Source organism: Ciconia boyciana, chromosome 1, assembly GCF_034638445.1.
Source record: "Ciconia boyciana chromosome 1, ASM3463844v1, whole genome shotgun sequence".
Lineage (NCBI taxonomy): Eukaryota > Metazoa > Chordata > Aves > Ciconiiformes > Ciconiidae > Ciconia > Ciconia boyciana.
Genome location: NC_132934.1, coordinates 185,601,511 through 185,628,319, shown reverse-complemented (window position 1 = coordinate 185,628,319; position 26,809 = coordinate 185,601,511). Strand labels below are relative to the sequence as shown.

Sequence of the window (26,809 nt, the reverse complement as noted above, 5' to 3'; positions counted from 1 at the left end):
CTAATGATATGGTTGCTGAAGCTGTAAACATTTGGGGTGAAAGGGGGGGGGGTGGTGGTGTTTGTTTTTTTTAATTATGTGATTGTTTAGTGCTACTGAGCTGGGCGCTTTGTTGTTACTGTGGTTTTTCGTTTTTTTTTTTTTTTTTTTTTTTAAGTATAGAAATTCTGCTTTCTGGCATAAACTTCTTGCTTTTATATGAAGCAGAAATGTTCCAAGGTCATTGTGTTGTGTTTTATGGTGCATTTTTGCTTGCTCTGTCAGTCAGTCTGTCTCCTTTTTTTTTTTTTTTTTTTTTTTTTTGTGACTGCTCCACCCAAAATTCCTGAAAGCTAAACAGGGAGAGAGGGTGTGAAGCTGACTCATTACGGGACTTGAAAAAGTAACTGAGGTTCCTTGGTGTCCTAGGGAGGGGAATACTAATGCAGACCTTTGTACTGCTTTGATAGATGCAAACGAATTCCCCAACGTGGCTTCAAATTCGTGGCAAAGGATAAGGAGGCCTGGCCCGTGCATTTCCATCCAACAAAGAGTAATTTCTGAAATAATGTGTTAAACAGTTCTAAAAGTTTACGGTACCAGGTACTGGAACTAACATCTAACTTGTTTGTCATGTTATAATTACTTTGAAAATAATCCCCTGGTAAGATACTTCTCCAGTGAAACCAATATTAGTTTCTTGGACAGCTGTTATTTTGCAAATCTTCTTTAGGTGTTGGGAAAGAAATGACATTTTATTGGATTTTTTTGTGTGTGTAGCTTCACATGACCTTAATTATTAATTAATGTTCAAGAACTTTGGATTTGTCTAATGACCACCCTCATGAAACTGATGAGGGCTTGTCTAGTAGTCAAAATTTTTGAAAAGTTTTTCAGCCCTCTGTATTGCTGGTTGTGTTTTATGTTTGCTTTCCAGTGTGTTCCTGGAGCCTGTGCTGTTAGCCCTATGTATAATTCCCACAGATTTGAATGGTTTAGGGTTCAGTTACACCTTTAGATCATTAGCTCTCTAATAGAAGTTGTGGAGTATTTTCTTGTCTGTCCTCCAGGCTAAATGATAGGATATTTTTGGTGAGCATCTCTTGATTATGGAATTTGCTTCCTTTGGACCACCATAAGAAGAAATTAGCAATTTTTTTTTTAAAGGATACTGTCTGGAATGTTATTTGTGGTAGTAATTTCTTAGGGTTTGTGGGTGTTGTGTTTTACTGCATGTGCTTGATCAGCAAAGGAAGGGGTTAGAAAGACGAGGCAGAAACAAAGCATTTGGGGTTGGTTTTTTTTTTTAACACATACAATCTGAAAAATGTAGTGTATTAAATAAATTACATGATTGCAGTGTGCGTTTTCTCCCCAGATAACCTGTTACTACTCATCTAGTAGAAGACCATCGTTACCACTTTTTTTTTCCTAGAAATGAAATAGGAATAAGTATCACATTAAGCTTTAAGTCCAGTTTGTAGCTTGTTATGAATTAGTTATTTTCTCTTCCTTTTAGTTGAAGCCTCTTGTCATAATGGAGATGAAACAATGGAAACAATCGAGGCTGCTGAAGCACTTCTCAATATGGACTCCCCTGGTCCTATGTTGGATGAAAAAAGAATAAGTAAGTTTTTATGAAATCAAATCCAGTCTGTATTTACCTTGTTTGTTTATGAAATGAGGAGGGATTTAGTGCAGCATGGCTGCTTGAAAGGGGTAGGATGATTTTGCTTCCAGGTAGACTTTATGTACGTAGTTTGGATTATCAGAAATCCAGTGGTGTATGCAATGAAAGATTTCATTGTCATGCCAGAGTTGAACATTGACAGATAGGAGAAGGAAGCAAAAATTACAAAGGGAAGGTGTGAATGAAGCAAGGTTGTTTACACTGCTGTGTTTTGTTTGGCTGATAGAGAATGAGTCTGTTTATGTTGCCAAGATAAAAGAATATACACTTACATCTGCAGATTGTCTTAAATATTAATTAAAAAGTATGATCACCAAATAATTGTGCTTTTTTGGGGAGTGGGTTATGTCATTGAATTGTTCTATTTTAATATTGCTTCTGCTTGTGTAAAATGTTGTGGGTGGATATTTTCCGTTATGAACTGGTCTTCTCTCCCATGAAGGCCTTAAATGTCATAGTTTTATTTCATTCTATGTTTAAACATTTGCTGTAACAAGTAGCTTTTAAAAGTCCTTGTGGCTGTGTGAAAATATTCCTATTGTCCCTCTCCCTTAAGCAACTATGTTTGGCGCAACTGAAGATGACGATATGGTGGCTCCTATTACACACGTGTCAGTCACACTTGATGGGATCCCCGAAGTGGTGGAAGTTCACCAAGCACCAGATCCTTATGCTGAATCACCAGAGACTCCAGAATTTGAACAACCAAAGAAGAAAAAAGGTAAGATGCTACTGGAGAACAGCAGTGTGGAGAAGGAGAGCAGTGGGTGGCATGCTCACCTCCCCTGTAGGTGTCTGGAACCATTCTGGGTGTCAGGTCAAAATAAGTGAGTGGGCTTAGCTAGAAATACAGAGAAAGCATTTTCTTACTAGGTAGTGTAAGCACAGATACTGGTGCTTAGATGCTAACGATGTCGGAGAGGTAGCGATGATGGCTTATACCACAGGAAACATGGATCTCTGCTTGTTCCTATTTATAGTTTCTCTTCAGAGCAGAATTGCAATACAAGCTATAGAGCTTTTGTTACCATAAATGCTGAAGTACTTTAATTAGCTCCTATTGAGCTTCAAATAAAGGTACTTGATCTGTTCAGAATATGGGATGAGAATGAGGAGGATTTTTTCGCTTTTCTTGAATATGAAAGGTTTACATTTTTTTTTCTAAAAAGCTGCATGCTGTAGTAAGCATTAGTCTCATTTGCGGTAGATGACATTTACAGTGTCCATTGAGTGATGTTCCATTGGAGTCGGTGCTGTGCTGAAGAGTAATGAAGTTACATGGTGTTAGTCAGACCTTCTGCTCCTGTTTTCCCAACCTGCTTCAGTATGGACCTTGTCAGAGGTCCTGAAGCTGATGTCTACAGTGGAAGAGGGTCATGGAGTGCAGAGAGATGTAAGGTGCTGTTGCAATGAATTTAAAAAAAAAAATAAATAAAACAAGAGAGTTATGTTTCTGGAACTAATCCTGGGCTGAACCAGTGCATTAGGACTTGGACAGGTTCCCCAGTGGAAAAAAAGCCTTCCAGAACAGGACTCCTGCTACCTAGTTATACTCCTGCTGAATGAGAGTACATTTTTGCTGCTAATGCAACCATCATACTCCCAAATTTTGGGAGTCGTTATCTGTGAGACAGAGAGTACTGTCTTGCGGAAACGTTGGGGAAGCCTCCTGGGCCCTGTGTGTGTCACAAGGTCTGGTAGGGACGGGTGTGGGTCGGGAAGTCTCTGATTCCCGTAAGAAAGCTGAACTGAAACCGCTGTGGAGGAGAGCTTTACCAGCAGCTGCCCTGAGAGTGCTGCTGGGGAAACTACCGTGCTGTGCACACTACTGCAAGATAACCAACTGTAAGAGGATTTTAAACTGTTTTTTTGGTTTTGTTCTTTTCTTTTCTTCTTCATTTTAATGTTGGCTGCTATGTAGGTCAAAACAAGGTGCCGCTGTCTGCCAGACATTTAACCTTGGCTTGATGCTTTCATACCCTCTTTCGTGTTGTGCTGCTGCTTACTCCCACTCCTTCCTCCTCTCTAGCTGTAGGTTAGAAAACCAGTTGCTTCACAGCAAATGTGTGTGTTTGTTTTTGACAGTTACATCGGATAGAAAAAATACTAGAAAAGATGCATCAGCTTCGTGTTTCATTAACTACTAGTTTACGATGAAGTTGAGACTTCATGAGGTAGATGGTGTGTTCTGAGTGATGCTAAAGTTTACTTCAAAATGTCCAGGGATTTGTAAGGCATTGGTGTACAACAATTACTGCAAAATGTTAGTAATTTTGTAGTGCACTTCAGGATGACGTACAGTGTGGGGGTGGGGGTTTGTTTGTTTGTTTGTTTTTTAAAGTGCCATCTGTTTCCCTTCCTTTGGTCAGTTTTGTGGCAGGGCAAAGGACCGTGGTCATTTTGCCCTATCGATACCACTCATGATTTTGTAGACTTCTAGCATATATAATCCATCCGCTGAACTTGTAGGGTTGCATTGTGCAGAGCATTGCTAGCTAACTGAGCCAGAATGGCACTGCCAAGTAGAGCTCCTCCAAGAAAATGTTCTCCAGAAGTGATGGGGTGACTTCACTTCCTTTCCTTGTCGGCCTTATTGCTGCAGCAGCAGAGCTGTATCCAACCCATCTGCTCAACTCCAAACCTGTGTTCAACATGATGTTTGTACTCATGAATGTCTGAGCACTGAGCTGCTGATCAGAAAGACAGGAAAAACAAAGGGATGTCAGAGAAAGAAACTTCGAAATTTGCTATATTAGTACCTTCAGTCCCATTTTTGCTATGGGAGGTATCTGGCAGTAGGTGATCACATAAGTTATATACACATTATATTTTAGATATATACTGTTTATTATATTTTTACATACATTATATTTTTTTAAACAAAAAACATTGAAAACAGTGCAAGAAAATGTATTGAACTTTTTCTGGTGTGGTATAAATGGTGTGGTGATGGGACAAGAGGAAATGGCCTCAAGTTGCGCCAGGGGAGGTTTAGACTGGATATTAGGAAATTTTACTTCACTGAAAGGGTGATCAAGCATTGGAACAGGCTGCCCAGGGAAGTGTTGAGTCGCCATCCCTGGAAGTATTTAAAAGATGTTTGGATGAGGTGCTTAGGGACATGGTATAGTGGTGGTCTTGGTAGTGTTAGGTTTACGGTTGGACTCGATGATCTTAAAGGTCTTTTCCAACCTATACGATTCTGTGATTCTGTAAAATATTTAATCAGGATGAGCATCTCACTTTCTAAGTATCACATTCATTTGTAGCATGACTTTCTAACCAGAAGTGTTTTTGCAACCATGGAAATAGGAAAGTGGAAATACCAATTATAAATTTAATTAGCTATACAAAATTATGGTAGCCCCACATAAGGCTTAGCTCTTGCACATTCTTCATCCTTCCTCTTTGTAAAATTCTCTCCTAAAAAGGAATTTAGTGATGTACTCTGAAAGGTAACAAATTCATGCTCTATCAAACCAAAGGAGGAAGCGTGCTAATGCTTAATGTGCTTTCAGAAAATATCTTCTTTTAAACAAAGGAAACATATTTTGTGTGTCTCTGTTAACTGTGTTTTTGATGGTATCAGTCAGCGCCTGGAGATTATAGCTCGCAGTGTAGTCTAAAACCATCTTAAGTATCTCTGGCCCAGATATAGAGCAGTGACATCAATACCTTTCTGTAAACGAGTTTCACATTCTTCACTGATTTCTAACTTGGGATGTGTTTCTGGTAGAGGATTGTCCAAATAGGATGTCCTGAAGTAGGCTAGGCTGAGGTAAGAGAGCCTAGAATTGCTGTAGCACTAGTATTCATATTTAGTAGCCTAGGTTATCCCTAATCAGAAGTGCATAAATTATATGTGATCAATACTTAGGTTTCCTGAAGTTGACCAGCAGTGGTTCAGTCATGACCTAATTGAGCCCTCATCCACTTCATTTTCTTTTAAGGCCTGATCCTATTTGGACACAAGATAATTAATTACATAAAAAGAATACTCATCACTTCTTAATGGCGTACATTACACCTGTACAAGAGGGGAAATGAGATGAGCACCCAACAGAGTCTTCCCATTACACAAATCTAAGAGGAGAAAAGCACTTAGCCAAAGTTACCCTGAGGGACTTCTTGAGCAGTAGAAACCAATCTATACAAGAATGACTTCATCTAGACATTTTAGGGAAAACAGACATTTTTGCAACCAATAATGGTGAGTGGAACAAAGCTGCTAAAAATGTACTCCAGTTTATCCTTTCATATGATGATGTATGAAAAAAACCCAATATTGTAGGATTTCCTCCCTCCCATCTTCATTCAAATCAAGGAACACATTACTGGCCAAGACAATGGCTGAACTTTATGTCCCATCCTCAGTCATGAATCCTGTCTGAATGGAAGCAAGAAAATTAGAGGACTCCAGGTGTTACTGGAGTTTCCTCACTGTAGCTCCCTCAGCTTGCTATCCCTCCTCCCCCATGCCCTGTCAAAAAAAGAGAGAGGGAAAAAAAAAGGTGCAAAGGTGGACTTAGCAAGACTGCTAATGTCAAAAGGTGAGTGCCTCAGCTAGTGTTTCTTATGACTTCTTTATAGATACCTGGAAGTCTAGAACAAAGCAGGCAGCGCAGGCTGGCACTGAGCATTTTTTTTCAGAGCTAGTGAAAAACCCTCACTCTTACTCTGCAGCAGAGCCATTTACTTACTAAAACAGCCCCAAAAAACAAAACCAAAAGTGGAATGTCATAGTGTACAGGATTGCACAGGGCTATTGGTCTTGCCTCTGTAGAACATAAACTCTTCGGAAATGCAGTGAATAGAGAAAAAGAAAAATACTTTTTTTAGGTCTTTAATTATAACAATAGGTTATTTGGACTAGAAATATGTTTTTGAGTCCTGTATCTGCTTCGTCTATTCTGCCTCTCAAAAGAGCAACGGTAGTACACGAATAATTTAGGTATTGTCAATGTTCTAAGGGGTCACTGCAAAACCTGATAGGAGAAATTTTTATTTCCTAAGAAAGTTCTGAAAGTTTCTGATTAATTACATTACCTGTAAAAGCTGACATTGCAGGGAATGAGAACTACTAAAGGAACAGGGTCAAGGTTTTATATTGAAAAATACTTCAGCATGACTTATATTTTTTACTCCACTTACATTTAGGTAGTTGATTTCTCAACATTTTCAAATCAACGTTCTTCATTCTTGTCATTGGTTGTAACTAACTTCTTCCTTTCAGTCTTCCTCGCCAGATAGAGCCACCATGCTTATGATTTTAAAAACCACTGTTTTTCAGAGCCTGTTACTGGTTCTGCTCGTCTTAACAAGCAGACAAGTGACTTTCCTTTACCTGTAGCCACTGTTGAGAAAGGTATAAAAGAGAACAGGACTGAAAAATGTTTTCTTCACATGGCAGCGTAGTTTGCTGCTGTCAGTGGAGACTTCCAATCTATTAAACAAGCAGATTATCTTGTTTTATCCCTAAATTCCATTTGGTGATAAATTAACAAGATGGTGCTCTGTACTTCATCTAGCTTTTCCTGTTTAAACTCTTGCCCACAGTTAATAGCTTATTCTTCTCACCTCTTCTGTTTTAAGTGCTCTTAAGAGTACCTAAAAAGCCACAGAAATTTCCAAGGTACATGGACTTTGGAAAAGTGAGCATAATCTTTACCAGAAGAGTAATCTTTACTAAGAGCATAGTAGAAATTGAAAAAGTTCAGCATAGAACTGAGCTCCTAACTTACTAGAAATTGAATCCTCTCTGAACTGGGGAATCAAATCTCTTCCCTTTTTAGGTCCTTGTTCTTTTTTATTTAGTTTTTTTTAAACTGCAGCTTGACTGACTGGTGGTTTATTTCAGGGAAGAAGCCGAAACCGTCTCGTCCTGAGTCCCCTACTACAACTCCAAACATATCTGTGAAAAAGAAAAACAAAGATGGAAAAGGTAAGTCAAAGAGTTGTCACTGAAGTTTTTAAAAGAATATTGTTTCTGAGTGACCTGTAAAAAGAAAACATTTGTGATGTAAAAAGAAAGTGTTCACTAATGTTCTTGTGATGTAAAACCACGTCTTATGCTCAGAGGTAGTTAATATCTAGGGCAAGTAAGAAATTAGTGCATGCGGTTTCTTGGTGAAATACCCAGTTTCTAGGGAGAATAACGTATTTGTCACAGTAGTAGCAAGGGTTCTTGGAAACTCTTCAAGCTCCCACAGAGGCCGCTGTGTTTTGAGTGAAGTCTTGGGGAGCGCTTTGCATTGTATTAGGGTTTCTTGGACTGTGGTTATTTTGACAGATGATCTTTGAAAACGTTTTCCATCTGTGTGTGTCTAATTCTGCATGAGGAGCTAATCAAGGCTGCCAGTTGGCAGCAGGAAGTACCAAGCCCTACATTTTGAGGAAGGTTATAACGCAGCTTGAAGACTTGGGCAGAAAACTTGCGTTTTTGATGCTTCTTTCATTCCTCCTGTGTTTAAAAGGCAGAAAGAAAATAAATACCACATAACTGATACAATAAATCATTTCCTCCAGACTGAACTGTTCAGTAGTGCCTGTCAGTTTTGTCAACAGCTTGGTTGCTTTGCTATTGGGTCCAGCACTGCACCCATGCCTGGGCTGGCGTTTGAATGGCAGCCTGATGTGCTGGCCCCCACCGAGTTCTGCTGCGCGCAGCGGGAGCTGGAAATGAGCCTCCCCTGTGTCACCACAAGTGCCTGCACACACGCCTAGGGACTGATGTGCTTGCATGCTGTGCAATACTTGCCAGGACAGAAGCCCAGCCAAACCTGCAAGGTGGTAGCATAAGAATGCCAGACTCTCTTGAAATCAGAAAAATCACTACACTGACAAATGAGTATGGGTTGTTTTTTTTTCTTTTGAAGAGGGATTTTGTGTAATAACAGGAAATAAAGACTTGTTTGCAAGCAATAAATATTTAACGGGTTAATGCCAGCAGTTTTGAGTATGCATTGTTGCTGCCTTTTTTTTTTTTTTAATTAAAACCTGATTTTTAAGTAAAAATGAAAGAAAAGTATCAGAGGAACCTCCAAGTAGTGCTCAAATGAAACAATAAAAAATATTAAAGCAGGTAGCCACAAAATTAAAAGGCAGAAGAGTCTAATGTTTCTGTCGATGATAGCAAGGATACACCATATTTCACATTTGTCCGTTGTTACAAAATTGCTAATTCAGAAGGAATTAAAAAGGAGCGTGTTGCCTGAAACCACTGCCTGTTACGAAAAAAGCTACCACAAAAGCATTTGTTTAGCATTTTGAGGAACGTAGAATTGAAGTAAAAGGGATATTAATATAACCAGCCATGGCAAGGAAGCAGCTAGAAAATAATGAGAGTTGCCTGGCTCTCAGTATCCTTAATGTTCCCTTAAGGAGAACATGTATGCTAAAATACCAAGCCCTCCATATAATTATTTGATGTGATGCATGCAGAAAACTGAGTTTTCTACATATTTTTTCTGCTGCTGTGACTCAGAGGAGCTTAAAAATTCTGCCTGTGAGTAAAGCAGATGCAGTTTTCGCAGACAGTCCTCTTCACAGTGATTTTCAGTGGCTAAGCAGCGACAAATTTTCAGACTGCCTTGATGCCGCTGAGCATTTTTAGTCTAGACTACAACAAAAGCACCCTGGATTAGATGGTGAGTGGCTGGGAATGCTCTCACTCCTGGCTGACGGTTCTGTCTTGCCTAAGCAGTACCTTTGCCTTCGGGGTATCCGAAGGCAAACAGGCTGACCGTTTCATGTAGGCTGGGAGACATTTGTTGCAAAGGCAGTGTTTTTTCTCTAGGGATGCTCACTTTTCAAGTTTCCACCTGATGAAGGAGCTGTTAACATTTTGTACTGCCAGTGCGGATGACTTTGCTGAATATTTGCAAATATAGATTATCATACAGCAGTATGGGAGTTTTAATTTGTAAGACACCTGCTCTTGTTGAAAAAATTTCAGGCTGGTGGTTACTAAAGTTGAAAAAATTGCCAGGTTAACTTGAAGCTGACAAAAGAGATCCTGTCACATTCTGATGCACTGGGCATCATTTTTTGTGAAGCTTAAAAAATCTGCACATGCTGTCCTTGCTGTGTTTTTGCACGGCTACTTGTGGGAGGTGATACTTTCATACAAGAAGTTTTTTCTTCCTTTCTCAGACTAACAACATCACAAAGAAGCTTATGTGCAGCTTCAGGTATCCAAAAGAACATCAGACACCAGAAGCCTTTAAAAAAGCAGGGAAAAGGGTCTCATTAGTTACACGAGTTTAGACTCCTTAAATGTGCTTTCGGACAAAAAGAATATGCAAATTTTGTAGTAGTTTTAAGTATTCACAATCTGTGATTTTAATACAGTTTATATGTGGTAAACACTGAACAGATGTGATGGATTTCCATACATAAGTGTTTGTGCCTGCTTGTTTGTAAAATGAAATTTGAATGTTGCCTACCAGCGAGTGCAAGCACTCACTGGATTAAAAAAACAAATCTTTTTTCTAAACTTTGTTCTTGAAAGTTTGCCTACCTCAGCATATGGCACTGATTGCCCCCTATAAATCTAAGTGTTAAAAGTAAGGATTTTGTTTAGCCTTTAAAAGGATTATAACACTCACCTCAATTCAGCAAAGTATTTAAGCAAGGGCTTAATTTCCAGCATTTTCAGAGGATGGACCTGGACATGTTCCTATTTGAGGTAAAGCAATAGGGACTGCTTCTGTAACTGGATTAGGCAGGGGGGAATTGTACACATAGGCGGCTAAAGCTGTCTAACATTGGTGGTTGGAACGGGGTGACTGTAGGTTGACAGGTACCTGACTCTGTAGGCACCCAGATTGTACTAACGAACAAGAATCGCTTCCCATGCCCTTCCATCACTATTTCCTAGTCTTGATGATACATTACAGTGTATTCGTAAAGATACCAGCTTCTTAATTTTTAGATTATTTACATCATTAATAAAATATGGTCAACTAATATTTTTTTCTTTTTTTCCTTGTGTCCTGAAATACTTTTATTTTAGGAAATACAATTTATCTCTGGGAGTTCTTACTAGCACTGCTCCAGGACAAAGCTACATGTCCTAAATATATCAAATGGACTCAAAGAGAGAAGGGCATTTTCAAGCTGGTAGATTCCAAGGCTGTGTCCAGGTTGTGGGGAAAACACAAAAACAAACCTGACATGAATTATGAGACAATGGGTAGAGCTCTCAGGTATGTGCATTTTTAATAATAGACTGGTTTTGTTGCCTTAGTGTTTGCATGCATTAAATGCCTCATCTAATTTGTGTAACAACAGAAATTTGGGAAACAAAGAAGTTATTTTGGCAAAATAAATAAGCTAGCTAAAAGTAAGCCTTACTAACCTCAACCCCAAATCAGTAACCTTCAGTCTCAGCTCAGACATTTTCAGTGCTGCTACAAAAGCTACATCTTCACAGTCAGCCATAGACAAAGTAAGACACTGAAGATTCCAAATGGTGCAAGCCTTTTACATAAAATTTGAATCTCTTTTTTCCAAAAAATCCTAAATTCAGGTGTATTAATGAAATTATTTCTAGTTGTTGCAAATGCTTCCATTTCCAGTGGAAGATACAATTTTAGAATTCAGGTCTGGTTGTGCTTCTCTGAACTTGTGTGAACAGACAGTTTTAAAACAGCTTTTCATATGCCTCTGCCTATCAGGCTGGGCTTTTTCTCATACATAGAAGACTGTGCAAAATAAGCAGACATCCACAAAGCTTCAGTCTTACCTGCTGATTGATAATTGTCCGACTGAGCAGCTATGCATTTCTTTTCATTTCCCTTTACCCCTCACCTCGGTGTGCGTGATTTCAAATTGTCATATTAATTTGTAAATGTAACAGAAGTAGTGCTCTCCTGTCCTATTCCCTTTGCTTTGTTGTAGCTAAAATGTCTGCCTGTGCTCACTGGTGAATAAGCATGAATTCAGGTAACTGAAAGAACTGTATGAGTCAAGAGGAGAATGACAAGTTTCATGCAACTTTTAAAGAGTATGAGTTGATAGCAGAGCTGCCAAGTCACAGAGTTCTCTTTCTCCTCAGAGTTATCTGAGGTTGAAATTTGTCCTGGTTTCAGCCACTCCTGTATAATGAAGAAAGTAGGCACTTAAAATATTGTTTACTTGTTACTGTTGGTCTTATTTTCTGGGGGGTTTGTTGCCTTTTTTCTTTTCTTTTTTTTTTTTCTTTGGCTTTTGGCAAAAAACACTGTGTAACTTGATATGTGTACGCTTTAAACAGATACTATTACCAAAGAGGAATACTGGCTAAAGTAGAAGGTCAGCGCCTAGTATATCAATTTAAAGAAATGCCAAAAGATCTCGTCTATATAGATGATGAAGATGCGAGCCCTAGCACTGAATCATCAGATTCAACTCTGCTCTCAACTCCTGTGGCCAATAGAAACCAGTCGAGCAGATCTAGAGCGTCTGCAAACACGGGAACAAAGGGAGGATCAACCACAGTGCTAAAAACAGGAAACTCGAAGCCTGCTAAGCTGAAGGAGCACGTAGAAGTTGTACAGCAGCAGACACCTGGCTTGACTTCAGAAGTTTTGAGGACAATGCAATCTCCGCAGCCAGTACATCCTACTCAGCTTTTTCGGACAGTTCACGTAATGCAGCCATTGCAGTCCCTCGGAGAAGGACATGCAGCTGTAACCAGTAATATTCCGGATGAAACGTTAAATCCCTCGGTTCAGAATATAAGGTAAGAAAATGTACAGAAAATAAATGTATGAATAATAATAAATTCACTGGACGATGGCTAGAAAGACTAGATTCTTTGTTGTGCTTCAAAAAAATGCTCATTCCCCAGTTTGGCTGAAGGGAAACGATGTCTTTGTGGCTGATCCTAGGAACTGGGAGTTACTACAGCATACTGCGACGTGTACGCTCATAAATGCTCAGCCTTTGGTGGAGGGAAGCACGTGTTTCCTGCAGTATTAGGCCTGATGCAGATCCTTTAGAGAGGAAAAATACACACCTTCTCTTTAAAATTGGTATCATCAGTTCTGTCCCACAGTAGAGGCAGTATTTTCATGGCTCTGTTTTTTCACTGTTTGGTGTCTTCGCTTTTGAATTATATATGGTGTGTCTGCATGATCCCTTCAAAAAGATTTTCCTTCTTGCTTCTTAGTTTTTCTTAAGAATTTTTTGTCATCTCTTTCATCTTTTGTATTGTCCCCAGTTACAACAAGGGAACGCTCCGTGTTATCTACTCTAGCATTTTGCTGCTGTTACAAAAGCATGTTATTTTGATTTTAGAAAACAATTAACAGAATAATCTCATGGGAGCCATGTATCTGCAGACTAATTTGGGAGACAGTCATGCTTCCACGCTTAATTTGTAAGTCAACTGGCTAACACTACACAGCGTTTAAGCATCATGACTCCTTTGCACCTACTTGTTAGTGGTAGCATCCTAATTGAAGAGGCTTCAAAAACAATCACTTAAGCCTTGTTTTACCCTAGCCTGAGGCATCCCCTGATGGAGCTTGTTCATCTCCACTACTACAAAAGACCTAAAACAAATAAATGTTCTTGTAATCTAGGGCCCTCACAGGAATGTCAGAATTGTATATGGTGATTCTGGACCTTAAAGCTGTTTCAGGAAAGCTTCAGGATATAATTCAGGAGCTGCACATTCTTAATTAATTATGAACATCACTTTTTTTTGAGATTTGCTGTGTTAATGTCACCATTATAATGGTCATCATTTTGTGCTGCAAAATGGCAATAATGCTATTTCCTGCTCCCTTCTTCTATTCTTTCCTTTGAAAATTACATCCAGAGCCACCAATAGATTTGGAGTGGTACTGACTATCTGGGGTTAACCACGCAATTTTTTCAGAGAGAAATAAGTAATGACACTAATGAAACCAAATAATTTATTCATTTCCAAAGAGTAAGTTTTGTTCTCTCATATCTGCTACTAGAGGGATGCTGTAAAAGCTAGTCAGTTATTAAAACTCCACTTACATAAAAGGAAAATCCGGAATAGCAATAACAGCTAGGTTTTTCAGAAGAACTGAAAGAAGAACTGAAACTGTTTAGATCAGCCTCTAGTGACTGATATAATAGAATCAATAAGAAATACTTTAGGAGATAGCCAAGTAGTTGAGGAAGCTGAAGATTTATATATAGGAAATGACAAACCAAGACTGCAGCTTCAATCGAGAAAAAAAGTTATATTATCTCTTCTTTCCTTGGGGTAAAAAAACCCCAAACTTTAAAATTATCCCTGGACTTCCTAGTTTGAATCCTGTTTTTTTTTAGTTTCCTTAAAAATTATGAAATGTTTTCATTCATGCTGCAATATGAAAAATTCACACTGGAAAGAGAAATTCACTGGTTAGTAAAGCTGCAAGGGAATAAATAACATTGGGCCATGAAAGCAAAAATATTTTTCATAGTTGCTGGTAGGCACTGTAAAACAAACTGGCAAGGGTTACCATTTTTAAGTAGACAATATCTGTTTTCATTTGTCTTTTAATTCTAAAATGCATGATTTGAAAACAAATTGTGTTTTGCTTATTGTTGTAACCAACTAGAATTAGTTCAAGATGCAAGGGTTATATTTGATCAGAAGTTTATGTGAAAGATAATTCTGAAGAATTTGACAAAAAGAAAAAAAGAACCAGTCTTGGAATTTATTTAGAAAATTAATAAAAATCTGCATCAAGGTGATGTCTTGTAAGTTTTTAAAGCTTAGGAATGAAGCTACTCTATACAGTGCAATCCTATGATTTCAGGGTTGATGAAGGATTTAACTACTTGTAAAAACTGACTAGGGCAATATAGTGAAAGGAAACAAGTACAGACATAATTGAAGCTATACAGTACCATTTAAGTCAGTAGAATAATGCTATTAAACATTAATAGGGGGAAAGTTCAGCAATTTGCAGAGTTAAATAACTGTAGGCGAGACCTACACTAGATTATATGCCAAAACCAATATCAATAGTATAGATGGTATAAAAAATGGTAACAACAAACAAGTATCTGTAAGACCTAATAGGGCAGGCAGGCAAGAATTGTCCAGCCTAACATTTGGAAAGCTGCTCAGTGACTTTATGACATCCAATTATTGCATTATGGTATTTCACAATCGGACCTTGGGCAATAAGCTAAGAGGGGAAGAAGTAGCAGAGATGCAATGCGTGTGAAGTTCAAATGAAGTAAAAGCCTTAAAGCCTTAGGGTTCTCTGTTGCGTCGGATCTAATCTATTGCAATTCCTTAGCCAAGATGACAAAGTGTCTCAGATGAAGGAAAAAAAAAGACCCATCAGATCTTTTCAGTACAGTACGTAATTACTGAATGGTATGGAAGTATTGCTAATTAAGAAAGAATGTACTAAGGTGTCTGAGGAGTTAGAGTAAAAATAAAAACCACAACCCAGATTTTTTTGGTGTACTTTTAACCAGGATGGCCCAACCTGCAAACCAAGGTGCTGATGAGTTCTGTGCAGTAGTCACTGCCCATTCCAGGCTCTAAAAATACGATTTATGACAGATACATTTTTGCTCAGTTTCAAAATGCAAACTTCAGATAGTTTGGTGAGGTAGAATGGCACATTGAACATTTTTTGGAGCATATGTTTTAGGTCTTGTTTTATAATAAGGTTGAAACAAAGGAACTGGATTTTGGGTTTGTTTGTTCAAAGAGGTATAAATCTCTAGCAGTTCAATGTGTTTGTGTACATGTTCTGAATTGCTGCAGTGAGGCTTCCATAAGGGTTGAAATGAATGGTCTTACATGATTTGAAAATGTACAGCAGGTACGATTGCCATTATAGAATAAGAGCTGACAAACCTTCTGATGTCTCTGTAGGGTTGTGGTTGGAGTCACTTTATAGTAGTTTCATAAGGAAGCACGAGGACAAATAGCAACATTGGTTGCCAGTTGGTGTTCAGAGGTTGGGGTACGTAGATAGTCAGGGTCATTTGGGCAAAAGGGCAACCAGGGTTTGGGAATGATCCTCAGAAGGTTTTTTCATGCATACTGGTTAGTGGTTGGGCTCTGCCTTGAAGCGTAAATGTCTTGGACCCACAAAATTTGTCTTATGCAATGTAGCTTCTGAAATTTTGTTCATATAAAAGTTCTTCTCTCTTCTTCATGGAAATAAATGGTCTTCCCTCTGCAGCAATTTGCTTCTGTTGTGCTGTGAGAATAAAAAAAATAGAGAGAAAATATTGAGGATTTTTGAGGTCAAAACAATTGGCTTCTTAACATTTAACCATATCCTTCACAGAAGAAGTCTGAACATGCATCTTCTCTGCTGAGGGACTGGGTAAAAGAATCATATTTGAAGAATGTTGTGAAGGGCTCGTGTCACCATCCCTCCCCTGTGCTAGGCAGCATTGCCTGGTAAAGTCTACTCCTAGAGCATCGCTGGGAGAGCGTGGCAGCCATTCCCCAGGGCTTCTTTGCGTTTCTCAAAGAAATGGGCGAGCCAGTGTAAATCAGGGGTTGGTCCTTCACAGGAGACAGGCAATGGCTTCATTTATAGTGGCACAAAGCTCGCGCAGAATTTTGTGTACTTTGAGGGGAGGGTAATGTCTTACTCTGAAGTGGAAAGGTCTTGGCTTTTGGATGGCTTTTGATGGGCTTTTTATACAAGTTTTAGTGCTAACTGTATGCAGGAGAGACAAGAAGTGTTGCTCACCAGGGACAGATGCCTCTTCTTCAGGCTGTGATGTGGTGCTAACCCAAGCTCGGGAAATGGGGCAAGAGCAGGGTCAGGTCATGCAAACTGCGTTTTGCTGACCGGGGAAGACATCTAGTATCCCCAGTGGGAATATGGGGAATTGCAAACTCACTGCTGTTCTGCAGGTCTAACCGCTCTGGCTTGGTGGATGCAAGCACAGTTACTGCAGTCTCCAGTCGTGTAACTGGGAGCTGAATTTGGCACCACGTGTTTCCAGTGGTAAGACAAAAATAAAAATGCCTCTCTGGATTAGCATTTTATTTCTAACTTTTTCCAATGAGCCAGCTTTTTTAAGGAAGGGAAAAAAAAGTCTCTTTGAATTTAGCACCTGTAAAATTGTTCTGTTTAAACCAGAATAACTGACACAGGTTAACCAGAATAACTGGTTTATTGGAGTAATTGTATTTTAGCTTGGAATTCAGAGGCACTGAAGTAGGCCTGGGATTCAGCTCCGTGTTCATTGGGTCATTCTGAGCATAAAGGGCATCCTTTCTGTTGCTCCAGAAAGTGTACCTCTCCTGTAAGGCTAGGGACTTACCTTGTCATGGGTAGTCTAGGACATAGTACAGGGCTCCAAGGTGCCTGCATTTGGGCAATTATATTGCTCCCTTAAATGATATGGGCTGCAGATAGAGAGATGCATTTTCATTTACCTTTAATCTAGAGTAGTAGTGATTTAAGACGGAGTGTCTTCTGGATGGAGTGAAAAAAGGTTCTCATGTTACTAATGGTTCAGAGAAGATCATATTGTGAGTAATTTAAAATTATATGTCTCTCTGTTGTTGACTATATGGGACATAGATGAATCTTCTAGCTGGCAGCTCTGTATACCAAGACACTTGCAATTAGCTGACTGCTGACAGATCCTGTGCAATGCTTTAGCAGACTTCAGGTTTTAAACACAATGTTTCTATCAAAATTCGGTTTATTGTTTCTTTTCTGTATTTTTAAGTTGTCATTGTGATAGCTTGGACAGAGCATGTTAGAAGACCAGGATCCTGACTCTGTTCTGTAGCTGGGGGAAAAGCTAATACAGACCACAGAGGACCAGTGGGATATGCTTTGTGTGTTCACTTCTGAACTGGAGAACTGCTACATCATGAATCAGCCACATCTTTCATCTTGACCTTTTTGCAACCTTTGGGGTAGAAAACGTTGCAGTAAGTCATCCTGAAGGTGACACAAGCGTGGACCACAATGGCAAGATCCTCATTCAAGAGGAGAAGGAAGTAGCTGAAGGTGAATTGTGTTTTTTCTGGGCATGAGCATTCTGTGTAAGAACAGTGATGAAGCCAACAATATGCCAACACAGTGGATTGTCCCAATAAGCAGATGGAATTACCTTTGAAAGTCATGTCTACCCCAAGCAAACACATATGCTTTCTGCTGTTGTTCCATAATCTGTTTCTGTGTTCAGGCTATGATGTATTGGTGGTCTGACTGCAGCTATGCTGATGCTCAAAAATAGACAGATTTGTCTAGCATGAGTTTATCAGCTCTGAAAATGTAATTACACCTGCTATTTCAAATGAAGTGTCTTCATATTGTGCCATGTATAGACATTAGCTTGTGTAAGTTGTGCAGTGAATGTCACCATTATGTTCTGTAATCATACTTTACACTCTATCTATATTGGTTTTGCTTGAGCTTGCATAACCACACAGACACAGGGAAGCTGTCTGGCACTGTCCTGCTGAGATTTTGCATTGACCATCTGCTTTCAGTCCTTTTTCCCTGAATAAGAACGAGAGTCACATCTGTACGATGTCAGCTAATGTTGTAGCCCATCACTCCTCTGCCGTTCCTATAGGTATGCTGAATAAAAGCTGTCACAGGTGTCAGTCTCGGTAAAGACCTCACTAGGGCTCCCTGGGACTTGATGGGGAACATGAGCGAAGGAATATGATGCCAGCTGAGGACTTCTAGATAATTGGAAACAACTCTGGGCTAATACTTGAAAGGCCTTACTTTGATCAGCCAGCATCAGTGCATGTGCTTTGCTTCTGTTTGTGGTTAGATGGTAGCCTTCCATCAGTGCAACAGTTAGGTCTTCCTGCTCCAAAGGAAGGCCTGCAGTAGAAGCTCTCCAGCACACTGACTAGCAGATACTGTTGGATCTGGCTCACTGCTGCTGTAGCCTTCCCCAAAGGAAGGGAAGCAGGTGATGGATGCAAAGAGTTGATCTCTGTCATCTCTTAAGTGAAGGCTTGACTGCATTTCAGGTTTCAGGATGGTGAGGAAAATGCCCTTCCTGAGGGAGATGTTGGTCAGAAATAGGCTGATGTGGTCTCAGGGGGCTTCTACAAGAAACTCTCACTTAGGTTACAACAGGGTGTGTTTCTCAGAACACATTTACAGTAGGGACAACTTCTATCACAGCAAAGACTTTGGTTACAACCAAACATTTTGATTTTATTTTCCTGCAGCTGAGAAGACCTTTTCTTAAGCCCATTTCTGATTTAATTTCTGCAGTAGTAGGAAGAAGGCTGCTTACGGCAGAAGGGACTTCAAAGTCATCTAGACCAATTAATTTTGTTTCTGCACAATGAGAAGCTATCCACAGGAGCTCTCTTTACATGTCTTCAGCAATGTCGAAAGAGGTGGGGTTTCTGCAGGTCTCTGTTAGTAGCAAAGTTTCTGAGTTTTAATTCAGGTGAGTGTGCGGTTTTGAAAAATTCTGGAAAGAAGACTGTAAGGCTGTGTGGGTCAGTAAAAAGGACACCAGACTTGAGAGTTAAGTCCTCTGTCTCTGTCCTCATGACATAAGAAATTATCTTGTCCAGGCAAAGAGCGAGGCAAGAACAGGCAAGTTCCACCCTCCCTTTGGAGGAGGCTGTGTTCAGACTGGGCGTGAAGGCATCAAGTGCCTTTCTACCTCTCATGGACATCTCCCCCTAGACTGCTTAGCAGCTCCTGTCTGCGTAGCTTGTGCTGTAGAAGGGCCAGTGGCTGTGAGGCTGTACCTTGGGGTGAAGTATTGACAAGATTGTTGATAATTCTGAGGGTCATGCACACGAACGCAGCTGTGGAGCAGTTTGCAGTGACAGTAGAGCTCCTGAGTTGCATTTGGCTGATGCTTCCTGTAGTCACCCAAAAGAGATTGCCTCTCGACTCTGGCATCTGAAGTGGTTCTAACAAGCACATTCCCCCCCCTTCACCTCCCTCGCTTTTCCTAGCTTGACTGAATGAGTTGTTTGCAAGCAGTTAGTTGAACAAATGGAGAAAGTCCCTGGAAATTCGCCCGTTTATCTCAAGGCCATCGTTTCCCCAATAGCTGTAGGTTGAACAATGTGTATGTTGGAGAGGGAATTCTTCTCTGTTACCTCTCTGTGTATTTTTTAATACTACCTTGTTTCATTTTCTTACTGTGCTGTGAAATACTTCGTTTACCTCAGCTTCAGTGGGTTTTTTGGTATCTTCTCCTTTTCTCCATTTCATAAATGTCACATAAATTACGATGAATAAACTTGTTTTTCCTGCCTGTCACATACTGTTTGCTTTATCACTAGTTACCCCTTGATGAGCTAATATGATACTGCACAATTCTAGGCTGTTAACAGTACCAAATGGACCAAGAAGTAGATTATAATTTTCTGCCAAGCTAAAATGACTTCAGAATTTTTGTCATTCTTTTCTCGGTTGTAACCAGACTGTTTTATGGCAGCATTTCCTTTTCATCACTGTTGCTCAGTGCTCTTGTTCTTTTTGTAACCTCAGCAGGAACTTTTAAAGTAATCACCCAGTAGATTTGTACCTTAGAGTAAGAAAGGCGTTAGCAAATTGACAGTGAAGTTCAGAAGCATAGCAAAATACACAGTTCAAAGAACCTAAAACAATGTAGCCCAGTGTTAACAGATCACCTTAAGTAGTCTGTCCTTTTTTTTTGTAAAACCAGCAAAATGATTAACCAAACTTGTATTTTTTTCAATTATATTCAAGACAAGTAGCAGATAGATTTTTAGTTTGTAAACAGACACGGCTGTCTGTAGCCTTACCGATTAAGGCAAATGTCTTGCTTGGCCACCATTAGCATAAATAACAACGTGTATTTATGGTGCTGTGTGCTGCTTAATCCTGTGCTTATACAGACATCTGCTGCATGCTTTCCCTGTAGCAAGTTCACACTCTGTGTGTGTATATACATAGATGTGTAATACATGTTTATATATGTGTGTATCATATATATGTATCTTGACTGATGGAGAAGATAGAGCATCTGGAGTAAACTATTAGTCACAGTATGACTAATACTAGTACAGGTATGGGACTCGCTTTCAGGAGAAATGAAATGGCTTAACATCGATATGCAAATACTAATTACAGTGTGCTGAGACAAACGGTCTGGTTCGGTCCTCTCAGAGCTGTTGCTACTAGTGCTTTGCAGAATACCTTCTGCATTGATTAGATCAGTTCACACTTTTTGAGGTTCTACTTCACAGCCATTTAGAAGCTAGAAGCTTTTATTTTTACTATTTTATTTTAAAACAAAGCAGCTAAAGAACAAGAAAGTAGCTTCAAAGTAATACCTGGATGGCATACCAGCACAGGCTAGCAGCTTCAGCTGCTGCTTTCAAAACTCCAACTGTTGAGTTGATCTTAATCTTTCAGGCTCAAGTAAGTTTCTTCATGGATTAAAGAGCTGGCTTGGTATCTACTCTGGTACTTTTAATGCTTTTCTGATAGCAAGTGTCAGTTGTCTTTCCTTCTTAGCTGTTCCACTTGCACTGCTGGTCTCTGTAGACTTTCCTGGGCTGAGATGTATCTATGTGACATCTTGATTTTACTGCAAGTTTGGTTACCTGTAGGTAGTTTACTTTTTTTATTATTTTATTTTTTAAAAAAGCTAGTGGATGCCCTCATCCTGTTACTACTTCTGACACAGACATTTGTGATTTTTCTATCAAGGTCCCAGGGAAATTGTTGGGGGAGGGAAAGAGAGTTAGCACTGAAAACCCTTAGCAGACTTGGTGTGAGCCTTGGTGCCGTCATTCTGAGCCTTGCACTTTAAGCTTGGTTGTTGGTATTTGCTCTGCAGCACCAAGTTCTCCAGAAGTTGGAAGGAAAGAAGCAATCACTCTAGCTGGTGCTTCACCTCCAGCCAGCCCCCATTTCCATGAGCTTCTTCCTTGGGCTGTCTCCAGTTGTGTAAAGCAGGAGCTCAAGATTGACTGGTGTCAGTCGTATCAAATTTTGTGTCCTGGTTATTATGGCCTCTGTGATGAGACCTGCGTGGGAGCCTCATGGGCAAGGATTTGGATTTGTTTTACTATAGCAGCATTCCTGGCTCCTGCAACCTTCTTGTGAGGAAGAGAAAGCTATGGATGCAGATTTTGTTCCTTGTATTGCCAAGCCACATAGGAGGTGGGGAAAAGATTACCTGCAGCAGGGACTGGCAGCTGGAGGATGCTCAGGGAGTACTGATGTGCTCTGAGCCTGATACCAGCTGGGTTACTGGAGCTGCTCTTCCTGGAGCAATCTTTGGAGTTCAGCTGAAGGCTTCTCCCAGAGGACTGAGCTGAGAGGGACCTGGGAAATCCTCTACAAATATTCCTTCGCTTGTCTCTGCTGCTGCACTAAGAAAGGGGGAATGCAGCTCCCTGTGCGGTTGCACTACCGCCAGGAGCAGCATCTGCATCCACATTGCCCCATAGCTTCAGCATCACTTAAGTCCTGCTTTGGTAAGCTTTTTGTTGTAACTGTGATAGTCAGAGCATGGTTTTAAATTGAAGGTTTGAATATGCTGAGTCTGATCTGACTGGCTAAACGCTGGCAAGTAGGATGTCACAGAGCTGTAAAAAATAGGTACTACATCGGTAGAAGGACTATAGAAAGGAGGACATTCCATGGTAATATAGGAGGCAACCCTTACAGCATATCTGATGACCAGTTTTCAGAAGGAAGAGCATGCAGTACATGAAAGTACTTGCAGGACTTGAAAGTATAAATGTTGACAGTAAATGGCTTTCCACCTAAAATGATTTCAGCAGGGGTAGAAATAAACGAGGAGGAGGAGGAGATAGTTATTTTTGTTTTCGGTCAGTGTCAAATATGTTCAAGAAAACACAAGGGAGAGCTTAAGACTAAAAAAGGGGAGGAGGGCCGGCAGGAGAAGACACTGAAGAGGAGCAGGAAGATCGGAGAGAACTTTGCAGGACAAGCAGAAGGAAAGAAAAAGATTGTCAGAGACAGTGTGGCATGGTGGGCTGGAGCAAGCTGTGGGAGGGTGTCAAAGCAGCTACCCTTCCTTTCCTCCTTCCCTCCCCTGGAAATCATTTGCTTCACCAGGACTATGTTTTGCTTTGGGTTTTTTGTTTGTTTGGTTTGTTTTTATTTGCATGACTGGAGTGTATGTGTTTCAGCCCCATCTCTAAGTCACCATTGTCCATTGTAGTAGTTGTGTACTTCAGCAACGTGGCTGCTAATCCTCTAACGTTGCCCTCTCAGCTGTACATATATAGAAAGTAATGTGGTACCCAAGTCTGCGAGCCTGCAACTGATGGAATCATGCCTAATTTAAAGTGATGTTTTGGGAGCAAATTCTGTTCAGTTGCTTTACCAGAAGGAGCGTACAAGCCTGGCAGACAGAGAACTGTGTGTCCTGGGAGTCTGAGAAGGTCCTGACCAGACTGCACTGTTACAGTGCAGATACTTTTGCATATAGGTAAATGTATATACAGATGTCAGGAGAATTGAGGTCTGACTTACAAATTATTGAGGTCTGACTTACAAATTATTCAGGCTCGTGACTTACGAATTACTTAGGGTACCTCATGAAATAGGTGGCAGATGTGTAGTGGGTCACGCTCGTGATGTTGGTTGATGCTTGAGAAGGAGATCTTAGATGGAATTCCCAGGTTTTCTGATGAACTACTGAACGTCTCAAAGGCAGGCTGTTCAGTTTGGCGATGGTAGTATTGTTCATGCAGGGTACCTTTACTTTGGGAACTGTGTTGCTAAATTCAGGGGTCAGGTCCAGTTCTTGTTTTATTAGGAGAGCGACTGCTACCTCTTTTGGAACCTATGGGTAAATGAAATGTTTGTGATGCCAAGTGATTTTTCAATAGTAAATGTGTATTTTTCAAAACTCGGCGTGGAAGTGTTCTGACCCTGTAATCTTTTCTAACCTTAATAGGACTTTACAGACTCCAACCCAAGTTCCAGTGGTTGTTTCTCCTGGAAATCAGCAGCTTCATACTGTAACACTCCAGACGGTGCCTCTTACTACAGTGATAGCCAGCACAGATCCAGCCTCAGCAACAACGCCCCAAAAATTCATTTTACAAGCCATTCCTACTTCACAACCCATGACGGTTCTTAAAGAAAACGTCATGCTACAGTCTCAGAAGCCAGTCTCGCCTCCTTCCTCAATTGTGCTGAGCCCAGCACAAGTTCAGCAGGTGCTCACCAGCAGTGTGCAGACAATTTGCAATGGAACAGTCAACATGGCTTCGTCTCCATCCTTCAGTGCCACTACCCCCGTGGTAACATTTTCGCCTAGCAGCTCACAGGTAGTAGCTCATCCATCAGGCACGGTGATCACTTCGGTTATTAAAGCACCAGAAACGAAACAGATTGGCGTACAAGGAGTGGTAAAAGAAGACGACAGTGACAAATTAGATGATACTGAGCAGTCGGAGCAGAGATTCCAGCAGCAACCGTTTGTGATGGTAGTGTCCAGTCCGAATGGTTTCCCATCTAGCGTTCAAGTGAAGCAAGAAAATGAGCCATTAGAACCCAATTCATATCAATAAATAAATAAAAAAAGACCCTGTGGATGATTATTTTCATAAATGTGATGGGACCTTTTCAGTTATGTATATATGATTTGATTCTGAAGCAAGATGTTGCAAAGCAACTTTATTTCTGCAGTTAATTGTTAGAATTCATGCTTTAGAATGGATTTTGATTTTCTGTTAATTGCTAAATGTTATCATATAAATAAAATTATATCTTACTCATGTTTCAAAATACAGGCATGAAGGAGCATGCTTTTTACGCTATGAAGACTTTCTCCTGAGGTTGTTGGCCAAAGTTTCAAACTTCTTTCTTACTGTACATTTTCAGTCTGTTGCCCATTTACATTGCAGTAACGTTATTGTAACCTTTTCTGTTTAATCTGTATGTGTATCACTTAACTTTTGAAGCAACAGTTACTTTTAGTGTGGGACATTTTCATTCCATGTGTATGATTTTTTAATGATCAAGTATCTGTTTCATACCAGTGAATTACACCAGTTTTAGACTTGGATAACCAGATATCCTTTTGCAGTTTTTGCAGCACAAGCTCTTGTGTGTGCAAAATGGAACATACACTCCTGTTGAGAGTACACGAAACATTTATTCCAGTAATGGACAATGCCATGTCTATATTTTATACGAAAACATCAGATATATTTAATTACAGAAGCTAACAGCATCACTACAGGTGCAAACGTTTCATGCCATTTTGCAACTATGAAGCTTAACAATCTTGCTTTCTACTTCAGATTATTTTGTAAGGGGGGAGGGAAATTAAATATATACAATTTATGCAGGTATTTGGAGATTAATACTGCTAAGAGTTCTTTTTTTGATTGTAAATAATGTACATTCAATGTCACAAGGAAGTTTTTTCAGCTAATTTGTTTCCATACAAATTTTTGATAGATGCAAATAAGATCATTATGTTTAGAGGTCTAATGTTATATGTATTCATATTACAGAGTGAATTTGTATTTAAAGACAAATTTTTAAATGATGGAGCCCTCTGAACCTTGGGTCCTTGTCTTTTGTATTTTTAATTGGTTTATTATGAAAATAAATCAAGTGGAAAAACATTTTTCTGTATTTACTCTGAAATGTTTTCATATTATTACAATGTTTTGCCTGTCATTATAAATAACAAAAATACAATGAGAAATAGGACAACGTGATTAATCAGTGTGGGTCTGTGGTGGGCCATTGGCAGTTTACGAATCACTTCTGAACAGACTTGAACGCACCCAACATGCTGTGGGTATCCTTTGAAATAGCAGAACTGTACATTTTTGTAGCTCAAATGAAAGTTGAGCTAAGTCCAAGAATGGGACTTAAACTTCTCCTTTTCCATCACTTCCCAATCCGTTACAGACAAACAACCCAAAACTTTCAACGTAATTCTGGGGTGCCATTCATCGCAAAGGTCTTTGTAGCTTATGTAACACAACTGTTGGCCCAAACCACTAGGTCTTCAAAACCTTGCATATTGCAATGTTTCAACAGAAGGTGGATTAAAAATAAATATGATGCCTAGTAAGATTAGTGGAACGTAAAATTAAGGGAAATATGACTTTCTATGATTGAATTCATGCAGGAGTTTTATTGATTGGTTTATAAGATTAAATGTCAAGATAAGCATATGAGTACTAGAAAAACTAATGGGAGCAGAACTGTGGCAGAGATAGTTTGGTCTAGTTGAATAGTAGTAGTGCTACAAGCTGTATTGAACGAGCAGTTCTCTGCCACAGCTGCCCCGTTTCTTGGCAGTTGAAGCCTCCCTGTTTAATTCTGTGTTTCTTCCCTCTGACTCCCATGCAGTCAGGCTTCCAGCTGCAAATCCCAACACGCCTCGCCCCATTTTCAGGAAGGCTGGCTGTACCCAAACCGAGCGACTGCTGCCAGCTGACCGGGAGTTGTTTATCTGGCAGCGCTCCCCGCAGCTGGGGAGCGCTGGCAATATTGCTAGGAATGTGGGTAAGCGTTGTAGAAGTGTTATCTGATACAGTTATCATCCTGAGGGCTATTTCAGATTGATGAAAGCACTGGAGAGAGAGGCTAGGTTTTTTTAATCAGACTATAAAATAGGGACTTTTTCCTGTAGTACAAGTATTTCATAATACTAGGAAACCTGAGGTGATAATGCTTGACTGACATCAGTGTTTTTAAATGTGGGGAAGTTGTTTTGCTGATTTAGTGGAAATATGAAAAAAAAACCTAAAATTACACTGTAAGGGTACAACTTTGCCAACAAAACTTCTTGCTGTAGATGCAACTACTACAAAGGGAAAATTATTTGTCAGCTTAGTTTATGTCAGTTGGAGAAGTGGAGAAAATCTCCAGCAGATAGTAACGTGTCTCCAACAGTAGACTGTTGTGTAATCAACAGTAAATGAAAATCACTCCCTTCCCACGTCCCTTAGGCTCCAGTCTACCAGCCATGTGTATCCATACTTCTAGCTCTCCTTAGTACTACAAAGGAAGGGAGAAGTAAATCATAAAACGAGGGCTCACATTCAGAGTTTGAGCAACGCCTCTCTTACAGTTCCCTTCGTGCCTGTGGCAGCAGCCAAACAAAACACGCAATCTCAAATTCCAGCCGCTGCTGACTCAGAAAGAAAAAACTGAGGCCGCAGTTCTTTTCTGCACGCACATGAGGCTGCGGGGGAGAAAAAGGCACTTT

At 39.9% G+C, this 26,809-nt stretch overlaps 1 protein-coding gene across 4 annotated transcripts in view; it reads left to right on the top strand.

Moving 5' to 3' along the window:
• Window positions 1-25,191, top strand: part of ELF1 (E74 like ETS transcription factor 1) — a 93,978-nt gene extending 68,787 nt beyond the window's left edge. For all 4 annotated transcript variants that reach the window (XM_072850121.1, XM_072850122.1, XM_072850124.1 and 1 more), the window contains exons 4-9: window positions 1,499-1,606; window positions 2,226-2,390; window positions 7,527-7,610; window positions 10,683-10,875; window positions 11,925-12,392; window positions 23,525-25,191. In XM_072850121.1, the coding sequence (XP_072706222.1) occupies window positions 1,499-1,606; window positions 2,226-2,390; window positions 7,527-7,610; window positions 10,683-10,875; window positions 11,925-12,392; window positions 23,525-24,143 (1,637 nt within the window). In that variant the 3' untranslated portion in view covers window positions 24,144-25,191. The remainder of the gene's footprint in view (window positions 1-1,498; window positions 1,607-2,225; window positions 2,391-7,526; window positions 7,611-10,682; window positions 10,876-11,924; window positions 12,393-23,524) is intronic.
• Window positions 25,192-26,809: the final 1,618 nt, after the last annotated feature.